The 20361-nt window shown below is 53.1% G+C and overlaps 3 protein-coding genes across 6 annotated transcripts in view; 2 read left to right on the top strand and 1 right to left on the bottom strand.

The window, feature by feature from the left end:
* EFTUD2 (elongation factor Tu GTP binding domain containing 2) overlaps window positions 1-3640 on the top strand; it is a 34972-nt gene extending 31332 nt beyond the window's left edge. Inside the window, exons 21-28 of the mRNA XM_045837084.1 lie at window positions 275-361; window positions 552-678; window positions 882-969; window positions 1619-1737; window positions 1827-1921; window positions 2396-2549; window positions 2737-2844; window positions 3177-3640. Coding sequence (XP_045693040.1) covers window positions 275-361; window positions 552-678; window positions 882-969; window positions 1619-1737; window positions 1827-1921; window positions 2396-2549; window positions 2737-2844; window positions 3177-3272 — 874 coding nt within the window. The 3' untranslated portion in view covers window positions 3273-3640. The remainder of the gene's footprint in view (window positions 1-274; window positions 362-551; window positions 679-881; window positions 970-1618; window positions 1738-1826; window positions 1922-2395; window positions 2550-2736; window positions 2845-3176) is intronic.
* Window positions 3641-4103: 463 nt separating this feature from the next.
* Window positions 4104-6691, bottom strand: HIGD1B (HIG1 hypoxia inducible domain family member 1B). 2 transcript variants are annotated; one of them, XM_045837296.1, is made up of 4 exons: window positions 6603-6691; window positions 5631-5786; window positions 4889-5023; window positions 4104-4245 (listed from the first exon to the last, which is right to left on the bottom strand). In XM_045837296.1, exons 2-4 carry the CDS (start codon window positions 5728-5730, stop codon window positions 4181-4183), a joined length of 300 nt encoding a protein of 99 aa, XP_045693252.1. In that variant the 5' UTR covers window positions 5731-5786; window positions 6603-6691; the 3' UTR covers window positions 4104-4180. The 2 variants fall into 2 exon arrangements, with proteins under 2 accessions (XP_045693252.1, XP_045693251.1); XM_045837295.1 differs by lacking the exon at window positions 6603-6691 and adding an exon at window positions 5877-5998.
* An 8289-nt stretch (window positions 6692-14980) lies between these two features.
* The window catches only part of GJC1 (gap junction protein gamma 1), a 29679-nt gene continuing 24298 nt past the window's right edge, over window positions 14981-20361 (top strand). The window contains exon 1 of one of the 3 annotated variants that reach the window (XM_045835631.1): window positions 14981-15147. The gene's annotated coding sequence lies outside the window, so the exon portion shown is untranslated. Of the gene's footprint in view, window positions 15148-15520; window positions 15714-16071; window positions 16174-20361 lie in introns of those variants that run through there. The other 2 variants (XM_045835630.1, XM_045835633.1) reach the window with 2 other exon arrangements.

The following is a 20361-nucleotide window of genomic DNA, read 5'->3' as shown; positions in this document are numbered from 1 at the left end:
CCGGACTTTCTCCTTCGAGGTGCCTTGCAGCCATTCCCCCCACCCTCGCTCTGCAGCACGGCCATCTGGAATGCCGCCCCAAACCTTACTTTTTATGCAGTGGTAGGTTCGGGTGACGGAAGACGGAAGGTCGGCCCTTCTGGCTCGATCCGGCCCCTGTGGCTTTCGCTAATGTCACTGCCTTAGCTGTGTTCCCGTCGTCCCCCTTTTCTTAGGAACGGCCCTTCTGTTCGTCCCACCCGCCCGGCTCATGACTCGTTTCCTTTCTGACCAGAAACAAGATCACCATGATTGCCGAGCCCCTGGAGAAGGGCCTGGCTGAAGACATCGAGAACGAGGTGGTCCAGATCACGTGGAACAGGCGAGAACACAGCTCGGGCGCCGGGGCAGCGGGGCGGGGCGCCGCCGCGTACCCACGGGGTCCCCGATGCCACGCTTCCCCCAGAGAAAGTAGCACCGCTCTAGTCCTGGGCGCGGGGTGGGCGGGCCCGTGGCCCCGGGTGCCCGCAGTCACAGAGCTGGCCGAGCCCCCGTCGTCTCCTCCTCCCCAGGAAGAAGCTGGGAGAGTTCTTCCAGACCAAGTACGACTGGGATCTGCTAGCTGCCCGTTCCATCTGGGCCTTCGGCCCTGACGCCACGGGGCCCAACATCCTGGTGGACGACACCCTGCCCTCTGAGGTACAGCGGAGCTGATGGGTGCCACAGGGGGGTCTCGTGGCTCCAGTGGAGAGACTGCGGAGTGTTCTTTCTTTCCCCTGAAAGTATTGCGTGTCTTCTGGTGGAGGAGAATGTCCTCTTGCCAGTGTGCCTGCCTTCCCCTCCCTCTAAACTCTTTGGCTGTCGCCAGGGTCACTACTAAAGGACTCCTGTGTTCTGTGCAGGTGGACAAGGCTCTTCTTGGCTCGGTGAAGGACAGCATAGTCCAGGGCTTCCAGTGGGGAACCAGGGAAGGACCCCTCTGTGATGAGTGTGAGTCTGCCAGTCTCTCCCCCTCCCCTGCCTTCGTCCTCTGGGGCCCTTGCGCCCCGGGGACAGGACCTGGGTGGGTGGGCCCCTCTCTGGGACCCAGCGGGAGAAGCAGCTCGGGGCACGTGGGGCCGTCCCGTGTCCCGGGCCAGCTTCCTCCCTCTGTCCCTCCCGAGCCTGCTGCTGCCACTTGGCACGCCCTGCAAACGAAGTCATTTCTAGATCGACGTTTGTTCCTCATTCCTGAGAAGGAACGTGTTTGAGGAGGTGGGTGGAGAGGAGGATGGGATTGGAGCGGTTCATAGAGCAGAACTGGACTCATTGGAACAAAATAACGCAATTCCTGGAACTTACTCTACATCCCGAAATAATCGGATGTCTATAAAGGAAGCCCGTAAACTTCTGGGAAGGCTCTGCGTGTCCGAGCACGGCCTGAGATGAGCGCGCACACGCCTGGCCTCGGTCCTCTTTGCTGTAGGCCGCGCGCACCCCATCAGAGCACCCATTTGCAAAGTGCTCGGGTGCCTTCCCTTTCGTGGCTGAGAGACAGCTTTAGAGCTTCAAGAGGCTCCTGCTGCTCTGGCCGTGGGCCCTCGATTAGCACCAGAACCCAGAACCACTCCTTAAATCGGCCGCCCCTTCTCCTTTTCAGTGATTCGAAATGTCAAGTTTAAGATCCTAGACGCTGTGGTCGCCCAGGAGCCGCTGCACCGGGGCGGGGGCCAGATCATCCCCACGGCCAGGAGAGTGGTCTACTCCGCCTTCCTCATGGTGCGTGAGCCGGGAGGGCTCTGCGGCCTCAGGGCACTGGGTCCACAGCCTTCCCCCAGCTGAGGGACCCGCTCTCGCTGCTGTTTCAGGCCACCCCTCGCCTGATGGAGCCTTACTACTTTGTGGAGGTCCAGGCCCCTGCAGACTGCGTCTCCGCCGTGTATACCGTCCTGGCCAGGCGCAGGTGAGCAGCCCCAGGCACGCTGGGGAGTGCAAGGACAGGAAGCGCAGAGCGGGAAGTCACGCGGCTACCTTGCAGGGACCCGCCTCCCACTCTCTCTGCTCCTGAAACCTGACGAGCTGAGTTTTCAGAAGAAAGTGGAACAGGAATGAGGAAATCCCCAGATTTCCTGCGGATTAAAATTTGAGATTCCTTATTGGACACCCACCCTGAGAGAGCTCCTGGGGGGAGTACTGCAGGGGGTCAGTGGTGAGAACGCCTGTGAAACCTTGCCCTTTGGTGTGCCCATCCAGCCCAGAGGGTGCTGCCCTCTGGGACCTCCATAAGGAGTTAGACCGGGAGGCCCAGCCCTTCCTGCCTCCCGTGGTGCATCCGCAGTTACCCTGTCTCTGATGGTGATTCCCGTTTGCGGGCAGATTGCTGTTCTGCGCTCACCTCTGTGGGACTAGGGACTCAGCCTTTGCTGTTCTGCCTCAGGGGACACGTGACCCAGGACGCGCCCATCCCGGGCTCCCCTCTCTACACCATCAAAGCTTTCATCCCAGCCATCGACTCCTTTGGCTTCGAGACTGACCTGCGGACTCACACCCAGGGGCAGGCCTTTTCCTTGTCCGTCTTCCACCACTGGCAGGTAAGACGGTGGTGCGGGCTGGCCGACCTGGCCTCCCCCCCGCCCCATGCGAGACCAGCCCCGCTGATCTGTCCCCTCCCAAGTCCGGACTGAGACTTTCCAGCCTCCTGGAGAAGAGTCCTGCTTCCGAGCCCCAATGCACTGCAGGCGGCCTGCCTGGGCGCCCTGAGACCCCTTTGCCTTTCAGATTGTTCCTGGCGATCCCCTGGACAAGAGCATCGTCATTCGCCCCTTGGAGCCACAGCCGGCCCCTCACCTGGCCCGAGAATTCATGATCAAAACCCGGCGCCGGAAGGTGTGTGCCCTCAGACCCCCCACCCCCCGCCCCAGGGGCTTCCAGCAAGCGCTTTCCCTCTCTTTGCTGCTGCCTTTCGGGCGCTTCTCCCAAAGACGAGGAGCAGTTCACTGGACCGTAGGGGTGCATTCTGCACAGGCCTGGGACCCGGGCTGTTTGGAGAGGAAGGACCTGCTCCTCGGTGACAGTGCCCGAAATTAAGCAGGGCCCCTAAAAGAAGCTTGCTGGCATTCCACCCCCGACCATCCTCCCGCCCAGCCGCAGCTCCCGGGGGCCCCCAGCGCGTCCACACACCACGGGGCTCACCCTCGTGCCCGCCCCACCCTCCGCAGGGCCTGAGTGAGGACGTGAGCATCAGCAAGTTCTTCGACGACCCCATGTTGCTGGAGCTCGCCAAGCAGGATGTTGTGCTCAATTACCCCATGTGAGGGCTGGGCTCCCAGCAGCCCCCACTCCCCGCAGGAGCTGCCTCCTGGACTGGAAGCTAGGACCTCGAGCGACTGGAGTCCGTGTTGTCAGTGTCTGGAGCTGCTGTAGCCGTCTTGAGCACCCAGGAGCCTCCAACCCAGGCCCCAGTGAGGGAGGCGGAAGGTGCCTCCTGGTCCTCTCTCTCTGGTGTCTGCCTGGCTCCGTGCCCAGGGGACAGAGAGGAGCTCGGGCTCCGGGAAGGGGAAGGGGACGGACAGTGTTCAACCCCAACCCCAAGAGGCCCTCGCCTCGGCATTTACATGGAATTTTTTTTTTTTTTTACAAGTTTGACCTCAGCCATGGTTTATAAGTAAACAGAACATTCTGACCTCTGCTTTTCCCCGTTCCTTTCATCCCGCCCTCCGCCCCCTTTCCTCCGGCGTAGCCTCGTCCCGGTGCTGGGGCTCTGAAGCCCTGCCCTCTCCCCCGAGGTTTCCCTGACTCCGCTCCCAGCTGCAGCCCTCTTCCTGCCGGGTCCCCGGGGAGGCGGCCCCATGGCGAGCCGCGCTTCCGCCTCTTGATGCAGTGTCCCCGTGAGCACGGAGGCCTGTTCGCTGCCCCGCTCCCACTTGCGGCGGCCCGCGCCCTCTGCCGTGCTTCCCGGGGTGGGACCTGAGCCGGCCTGGGCGGTCTGCTGCACCTGCCTTCTCCCCACCCCTCCCCCCAGAGTCCCTGTCGCCCTGGAGGCGGGGCCAGAACGCTCTGATTTCCAACCCTTTGCTCTAAGGTTCCCCTTCCAGCCACTGCCGACCCCTTTCTCTGCCCTCCCCCAGGTGAACAAGAGACTTGTCGATTTTCTGCAAAACTCCTTTATTAGGAACATGGCAGGGGTCGATGGGAGGGTCTGACTGCCCTGGGCCATGGGAACCTACTTTTCCCCCGCATCCTGCGCTGTTCTCTTGATGTAATCTCTGAACATGGTGTACATGGCACCTGCGTGAGGGAGACGGGAAAATGCCCCTTGGCGTTGCAAGTTTCACCCACCCTCTGACCCTCCCAGGTGTTCCAGGGAGGAGTGACAGCGGAGCAGAGTCCCCGTGGTCTGGCTCCAGCTGGCCCCTGGAGAGTCCAGCCTGCTCTCTCGTCTCTGTGCCCCAGGGCTCCCCGGTTACTATAAGCGCCTGACCGCACAGCCTGGGGAAGCAACCCGTTCGACAGCTCACAAAGCATGTCAAGTGCATTTCTATCTGAGCAACCTGGGCGGTAGGCAAGCCAGGGACGGTTATTACGTTACACTCGGGGAAACCAAGGATGGGAGAAAAGGGTTTGTCCCCTGTCACGCAGCTGTCTAGTTATTTTCATCTCTGGCTCTGGTGACCCACAGAGGAAGAGAGACTCAGCCTGGGTTCTGCTGCAGTTTTTTCTCACCTCTGGGACACACTTGCCATGACCCAGACTGCACACTGTGCCCACGGGCCTGGGACAGGAGATTAACCAGGGACCCCTGAAAATGTCTCGGCATGGCGGTGTCACCAAGGGCTTGACACGGAGCCTTGCACAGGGAGCAGGGACTGAAATCGTGGTCCCTTGACTATCAGGACTCCGCTCCCGTTCATCCTCCCGGGGCCCCACTCACCCAGCATGATCGCGCCCACCGCGCAGGCCTGTGCCGCCACGCGGGTGTGAATCAGGTGTATGGACATCCTGGTGGAGCCCCGAGCCTTCAGCCGGTAAATCCTGTAGGCCGCCACCACCAGGCAGCCTCCTAGGCCTGTAGTCGGAAAACGTGACCTGGGCCTCATCCACGAAGCGCATCACTCTTGATGAGAGATACACCTCACTAGGCAGACCGGGCACCTGGATGAACAGCTGCTTTGGTGCAGTTTCAAGGGTTGTTGGGGCAGTTATTTGGTTCCTCTGGGGGGCATTTTCAAAGTGGCTGCCCCTGCTGGTGGTGCCCCTCTCCCATACACAGCCCATCATCATGACTCTCCTCCCCCCGTCAGCTCTGCTCTGGGCATCCTGGTGCAGCCGTTTTCCTGCTTCCCCAGCACCTTCAGGAAGAAAGCCCTGGGGGGTCCCAAACTGCCCCTTCCTCCCCCCTCCCGGACACTGGTGTTGGTGCCCCACGTTTCCCCAAATCCCAGGCACCCACTTGGCCGCCACCTCCACCCAGCCAGACCTCCTCATTTCATTGTGGGGGGGTGTCCCTTTGTCCCCTGGACACCTCTGCTGTTGGCTCACTCCTGGCTATTGACTGTTCAGTGCGTGGGACCCCTTGAGTGCTCTGCTTCACTCTTTGGAAGGACTTGGAGGGGTGTTCTCTAAAAGAAGCCCCCCACCCCACGCCTCTCCCCATTCCTTCCTCTCCCACTCACCTATAGGCACCAGGGGAGACTCCCTGGTCTTCCTCAGGAGCTTCTCAGACACGCTGTCCTCGCCTTCGGGGGGCGCCGGCCAGCCTTTGTCAGCAGACATGATCCTGCCCCCCTCCCCGAGGCCAGCAGCCGGGGTACCTAGGCCTCAGCCCAGCCCTAGAAGGAGGCGCCCCACAATCAGAACTGCAGCGTTCCTCAGTGTAGGGGTGGAGAAGAGAAAGCTGCCCTCCCCCCCGAGACCCTCACCATGCCGCTGCCTGAAACGGTAGCCCAGGTGTCCCCTCGCAGACGCTGGACCTCTGGCGCCGTTTCCCCGTCTCCCGAACATCGGCCTCTTCCCCAGCCTGTTCTGACTTCACCGTTTTCCCTGCTTCCCCCTCCCCAATCTGCACCCCTGTGAGTGTCATCCTTGGGCCAAAAAAAAAAAAAAAACCAGCTGGAAAAATCCACAGGCGAGGGTGGGAGGAAAAGGCTTTGAACCTTGGGACCCCCCCACCCCCAACTGGCCTTGAGTTGGTGACAGTTGCTCCTGAGGGAGCTACAGAGCAGGATCTGGCCCCAGGGAGCCAGAGCCATCCCAGGCTCAGAGATGGCTGCCCAATCACCGGAGCCAGCGAGCAGAGCAATCAGACATGGATTTGTGTATGCTTTTAGCTTGGGTTTTGCACATGAATGCTCACGGAACAAACTCTGGTCCCTGAGTTGTTCCCATTTCCAGGTCCATCTCTTGCCAGTGTCTTTGCATGTAGCAACCCCCTGCCGCCATCCCTGGGCTGGTGACCCCTATTGCTCTACTCGCTAACCCCTGCAAATGTCTGCTCTGATTGCAAACTAGACAGCGTCCCAGCCCCGGGGTTCTCGCCTGTGGGCTGCCTTCTAAATCTAACCACGAAACAAACGCCCTGCTTGAGGCCACTTTGATACCTGCTTGCTCCCCCTTTCCCTACGGGCCCTCAGCACGCTGGTGCTTACCGCGGGAAATGGCTAGGAAGTGGACTGCAAACCGCCAGGCCAGGGCTCAGCGTCTGTTGAACCGGCCAAGAGCTGATGATGAAGCTGCCCCTCTGGGGTCGGAGAAGAAGCAGCCGGCTTTATGGAGACTTTGAAGTCGGGAATGGAGAGGGGAGGAGATAGGTCAGGGCATTGGTCTTAACCCCACGTCTGCTGAGTTTCAGGCTGGCCTCCAGGCACTGGAGAGCAAGGGAAGACCACATGGAAAGGAGCCCTGACGCAGGTTTAATCTTTTAATTTGCATGGACATGAATGGCTGGGTCAACGGTGGACTCAGTCTGGAGAACTGAGATGGGAACATAGAGGCAAGGATGGGCAGGGATCCGGGGTTCTCCCATGAAGTATAGTGCCTCAAATATTCTTATGAACAATGTGGGCTGGAAAGAAAATGTTCCAACTGTGGGAGGCAGGCTCTCTGGTCTTGTCTTGATGCCTTCAAGGATGCTTTCTGGACCAAGGAGATTTGTTCAGGAGTTTGGAACAACCGGGACTTCCCTCGCATCTCTAGGGGTCTTCACACCACCTGCGGGTAACGCTCACTCAGGTTACAGAGGTGACAATGACCAGCGTTAGTGCCTATTCTGTTCTAGACACTTGCATTGCAACCTCTGTACTATGCTCCATGGTAAGCAGCTGTTTGTTTAAAGATTTTATTTATTTATTTTCAGAGAGAGGGGAGGGTAGGGAGAAAGAAAGGGAGAGAACCATCAATGTGTAGTTGCCTCTCATGTGTACCCGTGCTGGGGGTGTGCCCTGACTGGGAATCGAACCACCAACCCTTTGGTTCGCAGGCCGACACTCAATCCACTGAGCCACACCAGCCAGGGCAAGTAGCTGTTTGTTTAGAGATGAGGGAACTGAGCTTCCGAGAGGCTATCGGATTTGTCCAAGGATAGACACCTAGGAAACAGCAGTGCCTGATCTGAACCCAGGTCTGGCTGGCGCCAAAGTCTGTGCTCCTGGAGCCGCTTTCCAGGAGGCTGGCCAGGCTGAAAGCCTCGCCAGATTGATACTGAAGCTTAGGAATGCCAATCGATCATGCCACTCAATTAGGAAAAGTATCTTCTGGCCAAGCAAGTGGAGAAAGATTGCGATGCACTCTGGAGAGTCCCACTCCGTCCCGGGCCTTTGCTCCTTCCCTCAGTTACCCTCAGCCCCATGCGTCGGTCCAGAAGGGGCTTTTCAGCACTGGAAACCCGTCCAGCAGCTGATGTCTCTCTTTTCTCTCCCCAGCACTCACTGCTCCAGGATGAGACCCAGGGTCACGGCAACTCCCCAAGGCCTTCACGTGTCCCCAGTGTCCCTGGGAACTCTCCTCCCAGCCATTCACACACTCTCCCCTGCTGCCTCTCCCGGTCCCAATAGTGGCCTGAATTCTCGGGAGATGGATGATCTAGCCCAGAGGTGGGGCGGGGGGGGGAGGGTAAGAAATGTCTGGATGAGACAGGGCAAGAATCCAGATCAACTCCAAGCCCTTCAGAAAACAGGAACTAAGCTCTGGCAGGGGTGTCCAACCTTTTGGCGTCTCTGCATCACACTGGAGGAAGAGCTGTCTTGGGCCACACATTAAATACATTGCGGCACGTAATCACACACACACAAAAATCTCATCATGTTTTAAGTAAATTTATGGTTTCGTGCTGGGCTGCATTCACAGCCATCCTGGGCTGCACGCAGCCCACAGGCCACAGGTTGGGCATCCCTGCTGGAGGGTGAAGTTCAGCGTCTCCCTGCTGAGATCATGTCGATGCTCCACAGCAGCCCAGCGCTGAACTGAGAAAAGAATAATAGTTGCTATGATTTACAGAGCACCTAAGAGCCGAAAGTGTGCTCGCTGCATTCAGTAGATTATTTTATTCACTGAATAATCCTTACAATAGCTATGAAGTCAGCACTGTTACTATTGCTCTTCCCATTTCACTGATGAAACACTGAGGCTTGGGTTAGATGTCTCGCCCCAGGTCCCAGGGAGCGACGTAGAGAAAAAGGTCCAGGTCACCTTTCCTGAAATCCAGTCTCACTATCACAGACTGTACAGTGAAGGGGAAGTCCTGAAATGGGAGAAAATTGCTTTTTATTTCCAAAACACATTTGGAAGACACACAGATCTTCTAAGGAACAGACTTCCAGAGAGTCTTGCTTTAGTCAACATGTAAGATAAAATTATGATAACATTTTTTTGTTAATGTGCCAAGTCTTTAATCATTATTTTGTTTCCAGCACTTCTACAGGAGTAATTTGCTCAGTAAACTTCTTCCTTCCAGGTCAGATCCCACGAACAGAAATTCTAGTTTGCAGGCTTTGACCGAATGAGGCTGGCGGGCAGGGGGTCCCGGGTGTGGGCTGGTGTCAGACGTGGGTCAGTTAGCTGCTTGACCACCCACCCTCTACATGCTCGCCCTTCTACCGCTTGACCTCTCCGAGTCTACACCGTCGGTGAACTGGAGACAGCAGGCACCCACAGGATCATCCTAATGGTTAAGTGAGATGATGGTGAGAATTCCCAGCACACTCCGCCTGTTCCTCTTCCTTCAGAAAGAGCAAGTGGCAGGGCACGGTTAGCAGGCTGGAGGAGAAGTGGAAAGTCCCTGACGACAGACTCTGGGTGGTCCCCAGTGCAGCCCACCCTTTCCTGTCCCTCTGAAACGCCCCCTACTGCCACCTCTTGCTGGGCTTCCCTACCTTAGCCAGCAGCTTCAGGCTCCCTCGTGTGTTGGGGGAGGAAAAGGGGAGGGGAGGGGGGGGCTGGGACTTGAAGCTCCACACAATCTAAGGCGCAGCTGTGCTATATATAGCCCAAGGGAATTGAGGGAAGGAAATGGAAGGGAGGGACCTGCAGCCTTTGCCTCGAGCTATGGAGGGCTGTGAGTGAGGGGATGGTGGAGAGTGAATTGGACGAGGAACAGGGGGTGCTCTGAGTTGGGCTGGAGTGGGAAGGACCCAGGCTAAAGGGCTGGGGGTGTCCCAGAGAAGAAAACATTAAGCCCCTTAGTAGTACCTCGGGCCCAGAGAGGCAGAGAGTGGGGTACCAGGAACAGGTAGGGGCAGTGGAAGTTTCCAGACCATGGGGCTGGGCTGAGGCAGCCCCTAGTAGGCGCCTGAGTTGGGGAGGGTTTAGCAACCCCTCCTGAAAACAGACGCTGAGTTCCAAGGACCTTACGGCAATTGTCCAAGGACAGCCCCAAGAGCCACCGGCCTGGGGCCAGAAAAATGCTGTTGGGACCCACTAATCTTTCTGGGGAGACTGCCACATATTTGGAAAACTTCTAAGCGGGTGTTGATAGTGGGAATTAGAAGGCCGAATCAGACTGCAGCCATTCCGATGGTATAGAACCCTGTCTTGTGAAGGAATGGTTCCGAGCTGCGAAAGGACAGCAGTAGAAACCACTGTCTCAGATGACACGTGCGCGATGCGGGGATTTGTAATGTTTTGCTAAGGTCCTCGTGTTGGGGGCTTTGGAACATCCACATACACCCAGCTTCCTCTGCCGCCCACTAGGGAAAGGGACTGTTGCCTTGACAGTGTATGAGGTTCAGGCACTTTGCGTATCTTATTTAATCCTCACAGCAGCCCTGACCCTTAGATGTCATCACGCCCATCTTACGAGTGAGGGAAGCAAGGCTCAGCGAGTTTAATTGCTTAGCCAGATCCCACAGGTAAACAGCCCAGCTATCCAACCAATGATGATGACCACGACCTACCACAGGACAATAAAAAATTAACCCTAACTATTAATAATGCGATTTCATGTGCATTTCATCATCTCTTTCTCACACCATCTTAGAAATTCCAGTAGACAAGTACAAACAGCTAGGCAGAGCAAGCCTCTGAAGCCAGGGCTTCCAGCCGTTCCGGGACCGTGCACCTGCTCCCCTGCCTGCCACCAAGGTAGAGTGGGTCCCGGGCCAGGGCACGGTGTGTGGGCCTGTCCAGATGTCCTTGCCGGTTGGGAGTCCCAGAGCAGGTCTCTTCATCCCCCTCCTACACCTTTCTTCCTGTTACTGGACAGGAGGCCTGAGCCGGCCTGCCTAGGGCCAGCTGTAGTGTGTGGGTGCTTGACTTCGTGTAGGAAAGACTTCGCAACAGGACTCCAGGTGGCTGGGCGGGTGCATTTACTAAAGCTGGGGACAGTGACACAAGGAAGGGCCGAGCACGGGAGAAGTAACAGGAGGGCGGAGGTCGGGGGCTGCCTTAGCTCGCTGGGAAGGCAGAGAAAAGAGGCCTCCGGGGGCAGGTTCAGGGGATGAGCCCGGGACAAGCTGCCAGCTGCCGGTTGCCTTAGAGTTTAGGAGACACGTGTTTGAGGGGAAAGAAGTGGGGGAAGAAGAAGGGAAAGGAAATGGCTCAGGCTGCTCCCCAGAGGGAGAGGACGTGTGCCCTGGGTCCTTTTTCTTAAGGCTTTTATCTTTTTCTTACGGGAATCTGAGGGGAGGTCTCAGGGGAGGGTTTCCAGTAGAATATTCATCAGATCTCCAGGTGCGCCCTTTCAGGGTCCTGGTCTCCCCTGATTGGTCAGTGACAGGCAGGGGGTCGTTAGTCATTGCACTTGCTTCTGGCACCGCCCACCTGGTTTTGCTGCTTTTCCGGGCCTGGAGCTGAAACGCCCTGAGGCCTGGATGTGGCCTCCAGGGAGGAAAGGTTGCCCTGGGGGTGAGGTCCTTGTTCTCCCAGTTGTGCCCCCTGCCAGGCCTTCTGCCCCGTGGCCGTGTGCACCTGGCTGCACATTGCGAAGCCGGTGTGCTCAGCCATCCGTCTCAGTTTCCCGATTCTGCTCCCCAAGGGATTTGTCCTGGCTTCCCACTCTCCTGTCTTAGTCTCACCCCCAACTCCGGCCCGGACTTCACCTGTTCCTCATTTGCAAGTAGACTGATCGTGGTTTAAAATTCAACGTTAATATACAAGAAAGTGCTAACCAGGCTCTGGGAAACACTGGTGGGGGCTCACCTTACCGCTCCTTCTTGTGTTACCTATTCAAAAAAAAAAAATGACAACAAAAAAATCTGCTTCAGCCAACATCCTGTGGCAGGGAGAAGCAGTATAATGTGTCCCGCCAGGTTAGCTGAAACTGCTGGGGATTATGAGGGAGGAGTTGCGTTACTAATACCCACGCCCTGCTGTTAGTACAGTCGGCAAGAGCTTCTTTAACAATTCTTATTATCAGCCTGTTTGGGGCTGGCAGGGAGCTTTCTCCAATCCCACCTCTCTGGGCCTCTGCGCCCATCCCCCAGCACAGAAGAATTTGTTCTGAGTTTACCAGCCAAGTGGAGACCCTGGAAAATGTGTCATGGAAATAGTGACACACTGCAGTCTTCAAGCTGACCTTACAGTTCCCAAACCGCAGAGCCCCAGGGCGACTCTCAAAGTTCTCAAATTGGGTTTTGATCTTTTTCTGCCTGGGCCCCATGTGAATACAGTGATGTTCTCACAGCACTGGGCTCCGCCCCTCCCTGCCAGGGGCTGGAAACCAGCCCCATTTCCCTGTGTGAAACTTGAGGCTTCTTTTTCTTCCCCCTCGTAGCCCCTTTGTGCTGGGAAGGACAAGCCTCCCTTCACTCATTCATTCTGCACCTATTTTCTAAGCAGCTCTGCTGTGCTGGACCCTGCTCTGGAAGCCGGGGTGTGTGCTGTGGCCCTCCCTTCCAGGAGCGCCCATTCTAGCAGCCACCCTGGTTTGCTCTGGCCCCTGGTGACTGCCCGGTCTGGAGATCCTCTGGCTCAGGTTTCTGGCCTTGGTTTCCCGCCTGTAATTATGAAGCAGGAGACAGCATAGGAAGAACTCTGAGACTGCAGAACTCACTGGCCAGCATTTAGCACCCTGGTTGCCAGGAAACACCTTTTACCAATTAGATAGAATAAATAGTAAACTGAGGCAGGGAGGAGGAAGGAGACGAGTCTCACATGCTAACTCAGCAGTCCTAAGCCTGTTCTGATAATATCGCCAGGTGTTTCAATATCACAAGAAACACTATATTAGCAAGAAAGAAAGCCTTGAAACTGTGCTTTCATCCCAAGGCCTGAATGTGGGAGAGGGTCCCCCGTGCCCAAAGAAAGAGCCCATAAAACAACTTCGGTTAATGGCCTACCTCTGGTTACTATCTATTTTAGGAGGGAGTCCCTGATGCTTACAGTAAAAGCCCATAAATAACTTTGGAAATTGCCCCAATTTTAATTAACTGCCTCCTGTCACGTATTTGTTTTACAACAGAATGACCAAATGGAGTCTGGAGCAAGATAAGAATTCGGGCGGACAGACCCCCATTCATACCTAAATTTGGGTAGTCATATTCCCCCAGGAAAGCTGGCACCACATTTACCCGTTAATTTACAGATGCAAAAAGTGTGGTGTTCTCAACCTCCATGACCAGTGGCCAGTGCTAAAAGGTGGGAAGCCTTCCCCCGCAGATTTATCTACGAATTTATGAGAAAATCTTTAATAAACATTAATTCTATATTAATTATGCACATAAATAATACATGCTACAGGGTGGGGCAAAAGTAGATTTACCACTGTTTGTATGGAAAATAAGACAACAATTCATAATACAAAAATAAACAGTTTCACATACAACTGTAAACCCTGTACATTTGCTTATATATATTCTTTATATACATATATGCTATATGCACACATACATAATCAAATGCTTTAACACCACGTTAAAGATTTTTAAAAATTTTTCATTTATTTATCTTTAGAGGGGAAGGGAAGGAGAGAGGGAGAGAAATATCAATGGATGGTTGCCTCTCGTGCATCCCCCCACTGGGAACTGGCCCGCAACCCAGGCATGTGCCCTGACTGGGAACCAAACCATGATTCTTTGGTTCGCAGGCCCGCACTCAATCCACTGAGCTGCACCAGTCAGGGCAAAGATTTTTACCGAAGTCCTAATATGCCCCACAAAAGTGCGTAGCTCAGATGTGGCAGCTGAACACGCCTGTGTATTCAGCATCCGGATTAACAGAACAGGACCAGCCCCTAAACAGTTCTCATGCCCTTTTCCAGTAACTATTCTTCTGTTGGGTTAACTACTACCCTTGCTTCTAACAGCTCACGTTCGTTTTGCCTGTTTTTGAACTTACATAAATGGAAGGTTTTGTGAGATTCACCTGTCTTACCGTGTGCCATTGTGATTGTTCATTCTCATTGCTGTGTAATGTACCATTGTGTGAATATAATGCAATTTATCTATCCTTTCTATAGTTGGTGGGTTTTGTGGTTTCCAGTTTTTTTGGCTTCTACAAATAGTGCTGCTATTAATACTCCTAGGGGGGTGGGGCTTCCAAAAAGAAAAAAGAAAAAAAAACACTTTAGTATAAGTATTTTGGTGAACATTTATACACATTTCTGTGGAATTCCCATGGAGTCATAGTGTATCCTTCCGCAGATTCAGCGTTAGTAGATAGTGCCCGTTTTCCAAAGCGATTTGTACCAATTTGTACTTGCTTTTAGCAATATGTGAGGTTTAACATTTCCATCAGCATGTACAATGATGTGTCACCTGTGCTACTTTAACTAACGTGTTCTTTATTTAAATTTTCATAAATTCAGTCTTCATAACCTGTCATTTTGAATACATTTGTAGAGGAAATGTGATGATTGGGGACCGGACTGGGGCGTGGCAAGAAGAGGGGGTGCAGGGGGTGGGGAGCGGGAAGAGAACTTAAGCACAGAGCCCAAGCAGCTGAATGGGGACAGCACCTGCCCTGGATAAACGGATGTTACTCGGAAGTAGCCGCCACTTGAATACAGAGACTCAAAGTGAACACATTTTTTGACATTTTAGTGAGAAGCCAGAAATAGTTTTTTAAAAATTTGTCCGTTTATTCATATTTTTGGAAAACACTGTACTGGCCAAACAAAACTTTGTTAGTGGGCCAGGTGCCTAGCCCTTAAGTTTTTCAACCTCTGGGCTAGCTGTCAGGGCTGGACCCCGCTTTCCGGGTGTAGGTGGTGGGGGGGTGTTGAACCTCATTCGTTAGAGCTTAATCTCCTCTCTGGTTAAACGGGTGAAATAAAAGCTTATCCTCTTGTATAGAGCTGGTCAAACGAGATGACTCCGGAGGGTGAGAGTTGGCAGGCACTGTGCAGAGTACTTCCCCATCATCTCCTTGGTACGTCTTCTTGTTGTGCACTGACTCACGCTACTTCAAGTATTTAAGGAATTTTCAGATTCTCACCAGGCTGTTCAAGACTGGAGATTCCTGTGCATAGAAACTTTTAGAAGTCTTTAGACTGCTGGGATGCAAGGAGTTAAGAGGAAGTGGCCTATTAGGGTCTCGTTAATCCGAGAGGTCTAGGACTTCAAACGTATCTAGAAACGCCTCTAGAAGCCACTAATCAAAGGAGCTAGAATGGTAAGCCTACCAAGGGCTCGTAGGATTCTCGAATAACTTCAGAGCAGAACCCAGAAAGGGACATCAGCATCTTGGGGTACACCGGACCAGGGCCCTAGCGGAGCGCAGAGGACGACTCCGGGACTAGTTGGACCCACCCAGAATAGCCAGGTAAGGGCGTGTCCTCACTGCGCCGTTAGCCGCCCGCTCCGAGGGAGGCCCTGCCACGGGGCACTCCGGTCCTGGGAATCAAGCTGTTGGAATGTACTGACTCAGAGAGATCTGCGTCCACCGCGCAGAACTCACGCGGGTGGGAGCTACACGCGCGCCGCGCCTCCACCGTGCCCCGGATCGCCCGGGAGCGCGCGCAGCCCCGACCGCGTAAAGTTAGGCGCTCGCGCCCCCGCGGGCGCGCTCTGGGACGCCCCCTCCCACCCGAGCGCCACGTGCCGCACGCCCCCCGCTCCCAGGCCGCGGCGGGACGCCCCCGCCCCCATCGCGGCGCGTAGTGCGCAGGCGCCTCCCCGCGGGTCCGGGCGGCGGCGGGAGCGGCTCCGGCCTCGGCAGGAGACTGAGGCGAAGGCTGCGGCGGCGGCGGCGGCCGAAGCCGAAGCCGAAGAGGAGGAGAAGCGAGGGTGGTGGCGAAGGCGATGGCAGCGCGGGGCACATGAGGCGGCGGCCGGCGGGACGGGCTGAGGCCCGGCGGAGGAGGCGGCTCCGGGGGATCCCGCCGCCCGGTGAGGGGCGACCGCTGGGCCGGCTGAAGAAACGCGGGCGAGGGGCGGGCTCCGGGTGGGGACGGGAGAACTTGTGGGAGGCGGGAGAGGGGCCGCGAGGGACGGGGCGCCGGGGAAGAGGAGGGCTTGGGGGAGGAGGGACGGGGGGGCGCCGCCGAGTGGTCCCCGCCGCCGGGCACGGAGGGGCATCGCCACCCGCGGCCCGCCGTCGCGTCCGGCGCGCCCTCCCGCTTTGTCCCGGGCGCGCGGTTTCCAAATTGGGAGGGAAACGGCTCGGGGGTGGGCCAGCGCTGCGGCGGCGGGAGGGGGGCCGGGGGGACCCCGGGCGCGCACTTCGGCGGCGCTTTGGCCGTGCTCCCAACTCCGCCGGGCGGTTAGGGGCGCAGGACCGCGCCGGGCGCTGGGCGGGCTGGTCTTTGTCTCCGACGCCCGGCCCCTGACATTTCTTCCGGCGCCCGGGGTACGTTGGACTCCCCTGGAGCATCTCGCCGCCAGCACTCCCGCCTCCCGCCGATGTTGCAGGGAGGATTCGGTGCAGGCGCTGGAAGGGGCGGGGGCGGGGAAATGGGACAGTTGACTCTCGTTGAACACATTTCCTTAACTTCAAATGATTTCCTCCCATTTGGTGAAAGTTTGGACGACTCTTCTGGGTTTTGTTTTTTCCCCTTCCGGCTCCAGATTCAAAATCGAAGAGAAGGCGCTAACGCTGTGATTGTGGGCGGTTGTGTGGTTGGCCGCAGCGTTTGGAGCTTTGAGTTGAAAACATTGATGTGAATGTGCGGTTTAGAAGTTGTTGTGGGTTTTTTTTTTTTTCCTTTTTTTTTTTTTGCGATTGTTTCTAAGATGGGGATTTCTCTTTCTTTGAGAAATGGGTGAGTTTGCTGTTACCGTTTGCAGGAATTTCTGTTCATTGAGAAGTGGCAGTGGTGCAGACGCTTTGTTTTGCTAGCATCAAGACGATGCCTTGCGTAGTCGGATAAACCAAGTCAGAGTAAGTTCTGGGTGGGCGTTATGTTGTGTGCCTGGTAAGTCTGACATCGTCACACCTGCGTGTCGTGTATGCGTTCAAGTGAGTACATGGGAGAGCGCTGCAAAAAATCAAACTACAAATGAATTTTAATTCCTTGATAAACGGAGAACGGCGTATCTCGAGCACATTAATATCTGTAGAAAGGGGGATTAGAAATGTAATTTAGGGGTCAAATCCTTTATCTCCCACCCTCACCCCCAAAGAGTGTTTAGGTATTACTATTCAGATTAAGAATGTAAAAAAAACCACAACGACAAGAACTTCATTACAGGGCTCTTGGCTAGAAATATTTTGAATTGTCTTCCTGTTTGCTGGGGTTTTCTGGTTGTATTTTTTGGCATTTAGCATAGAGTTGTAGTTGCTTTGGATTTCTTAAGTGCTATGTAATGGCAGGATCTAAAAAAACGCGAAATAACTATTCCGGGTAAAAGGTGAAAAGCTCTGCTAAGCAAATCTGTGTCTTAATGTTGGCCAGATCTCTGTGAACAGTGCTGTGGGCAAAGGACATTTTGGAGAGAAGACAGGCAAGTTGTATGGAAGTTCGTTTATTTTCTGTCCTGATTTGTTGCTGTTTAATATTATTTGCTATTTGTCTTGTAAACTGTTGTGCATTTCTCCAAAGCATTATAAACATCCTTTCTAAAAGTCAATACCTTTAGTTTTTTTTTGGGGTTGTGTGACTTGAGAATTGCTTTTCTGCTTGGGCTAGGTAGCCTCCACTAGTTTTCTTTAAAAGGAGCAAGGTAGCTTTCTGCTATTCAGTTCACGGAGGTAGAATTGAGTTTTAGCTTTTAATCCAAAGGGTTTAAAAAGTTACCATATCGAACATAACAACCCTACTTATAAATCCTGTTACTCCGTAATAATTATTTTTATTCATATTTCATGTTTGAATAAATTAGCCAAAGGAAGAGATACAGAGGCTGCCTCTGATTAGCCTCCCCTCCCCCTCCCCCGCCCCTAGGCTCACCAATCAATTCAAATTGGGATCCTAGAATACGGAATATGTCATTAAAATCCAGAGCTTTGTTTTCTCCATAAATACTCAGTTTGCTGCATGCCTGAGTGCAAAGTAATAAGTTCCAACTTTTTAATTTGGAGTTCATGCTTCAAAATAAATTTGATGGGTTCCTTTCATCATCATCATCATCATCATCATTATCATCATCATTCATCTGGATAGTTCAGTGCAACTGGAGGTATGATTCTTATTTCCAAACTCATGCTTTTCCTGCAGCATAGAAATGTGTGGCTTCCCTCCAAAATATCTGATATAAAGTTAGTCAAAGAAAGGATGAGATTACTTTTTGGGGGTTTTGTTTGTTGGTTTTTTGCTTTTGTAGACCATTCTTTTGAGAACACATATGAGAAGGTAGATTTTAGCTAATAACATTAACCTGAAAGTTAGGAAACATGTCTGAACTTAATACCAGCTGAGTGCCAACAGTTGTGTTTCAATCATCCTGCCGCCACTGATGAGTTTAATTAGCTGAGTTTGTGTGGAAGGAAGGACCTAGTCTGTTAAGTCTCAGCATTGCTATTTTCTACATCTCCCAGGAATGAATGAGCAGACATTCAATACTGGCTGGCACAGTGGAGTACGCCCTTGAGTTTTGCAGATACTGCACTGGCTGACAGCACTTGGGTTTATCATTCAGACCTGTGGAATGTGTTGCCCAGAGGTCCTCCCAACGGCCCGCCACCCCCCGCCCCTAAGACAAGGATGAGATCTCTGCACATAGCATTCTATTTCTAAAGAAATGAAGTGTTCTGTGGAGTGAGTGGTGTTTTTTGAGGCCGTGTTGCTGTAGCACCAGCACACTTTGGACAAAAGTGTTCTGGTGCCCACAGTTTTCATTCAGCGAACTTTTCTTTATTGTTCTCTTTTAGTCGAGTACTTAATTTAGGCACTGAACTAGATGCTTAAGGTTCAGAGATGAATACTATTTGATTTTTGCTCTGAAAGTGCTACAGTTTAACATGCTAAAAAGGTTTAGCAACCTGGAAATAATCTAACATCTTTGAGATTTAAAAAAGTGTAGGATTTCAGAGTAAGCGTTGATGTTTTCTCTCTGCAAAATGGCATACAGTTCACACATCCCTGTCCGTATCCTCTGACCGCTAAACAAAGATTTATTTTTTATCTACATTTTTGTAGGACTTATCAGTTTCGACTGAATTTACTGTTACTTAACTGAGTTCTTTCTTTTGGGAACGTTCAGAGTAGAAGTAGATCCGGACTCTGTGTTTTTAGGGAATTCTCTTTGATTCATTCTTGGGCCTTTGTTTTCTAATTGCACATCCAGAGTGGATGTTTATTTAGTTTCAAAAATGTCCTCCTTGAAATACTCTGTTCTTCTGGGCTCTCATTTCCCTCCTTGTGCTCTGGGTGTCCCTCAGGCTTCTCCAACCTGCTGCTCTTCCGATAGCTCTTTCCTTGTTGTTCCTGAAGTCTTGGTTCTGAGTCTTCCTCTCTTTCCCACTCTAGTCTTATCTGTGCTGTGGCTTCAGGTATCACATGTGTTTGGAATGCTCCCCAATTTTTCCCGGCTGTCTGTCCATCATCTCTGCCTTACGTACTCGGTGCTTTGAATTGAGCTGCCCAGACTGAGCTTTTGATCTTGGCTCCAAACCTAGACCTTCTTCATTGTACCCTATTTTAGGGTGCTTTTTAGATTTTATTCATTTATTTTAGAGAGGGGGGAAGGGAGGGAGAAACATTGATGTGTGATTGATAGATCAACTGGTTGCCTCTAGCACGCCCCCAAGTGGGGACCTGGCCGGCGACCCAGGCGTGTGCCCTGACTGGGAATCACAGGCTGGCACTCAACCCACTGAGCCACACTGGTCAGGGCTCCAACTTTATTTTTAATTTTTCCCAGATGGCTACCCATAGTAGTAGTTCAGTATCACTTATTGAATATTCCATCTGTTTTCCATTGGTTTGCAATGCCACCTTTATCATTACGTGAAATTCCCAGATATATTTGGATCTTCGGGACTTTCTTTTCTGTTCCATTCCATTGATCTGTAAACCTTTTTGCCAGTTCCACCTTTTATCATTTGTATAGCTTTTATGATACATGCAGAGGAGCTTGTATGACCTTGTTACTCTTTCAGAAAATTTCCAGCCATTCTTAGTATTTGTTTTTTCACATTCAATTTAGAATCAGTTTGTCTGACTCCAAAGAGATCCTACTGGCATTTTGAGAAACCAAGATTGCATTACATTGTAGATGAATTTAGGGAGAACTAATACCTTGTGATGACTGCTGGGTCCAAGAACAAGCATTTAAGTCTTTTGTGTTCTTTGGTGCTGTTTTTTAAGTATTCTTCATTTAAATTCTGTGCATTTTTTGTTAGACTCCTTCCTGAGTATTTCATCTATTATTTTTCTTCAGTTGTATTTATATTGCTTGTACATCACTGCCAACTTCTTCAGTGACTTTCTGTGTGGTCTTATAATAAAACCCTGAATACACACAGTATAGCAAAAATATCATTAGGTCTTTAGGTTGTATTCTAGGGTCTACAGCAAACTAGTTGAAGGGAAATAATCGTGGTGTTTGATATGCTCTTCAGTAGAATAGGGACGTCAGTCTCACACTGGGGCGTCAG

Source organism: Phyllostomus hastatus, unplaced genomic scaffold, assembly GCF_019186645.2.
Source record: "Phyllostomus hastatus isolate PE091 unplaced genomic scaffold, TTU_PhHast_1.1 phas_contig_210, whole genome shotgun sequence".
Taxonomy (NCBI): domain Eukaryota; kingdom Metazoa; phylum Chordata; class Mammalia; order Chiroptera; family Phyllostomidae; genus Phyllostomus; species Phyllostomus hastatus.
This window is presented reverse-complemented; position numbering and strand designations above follow the sequence as displayed.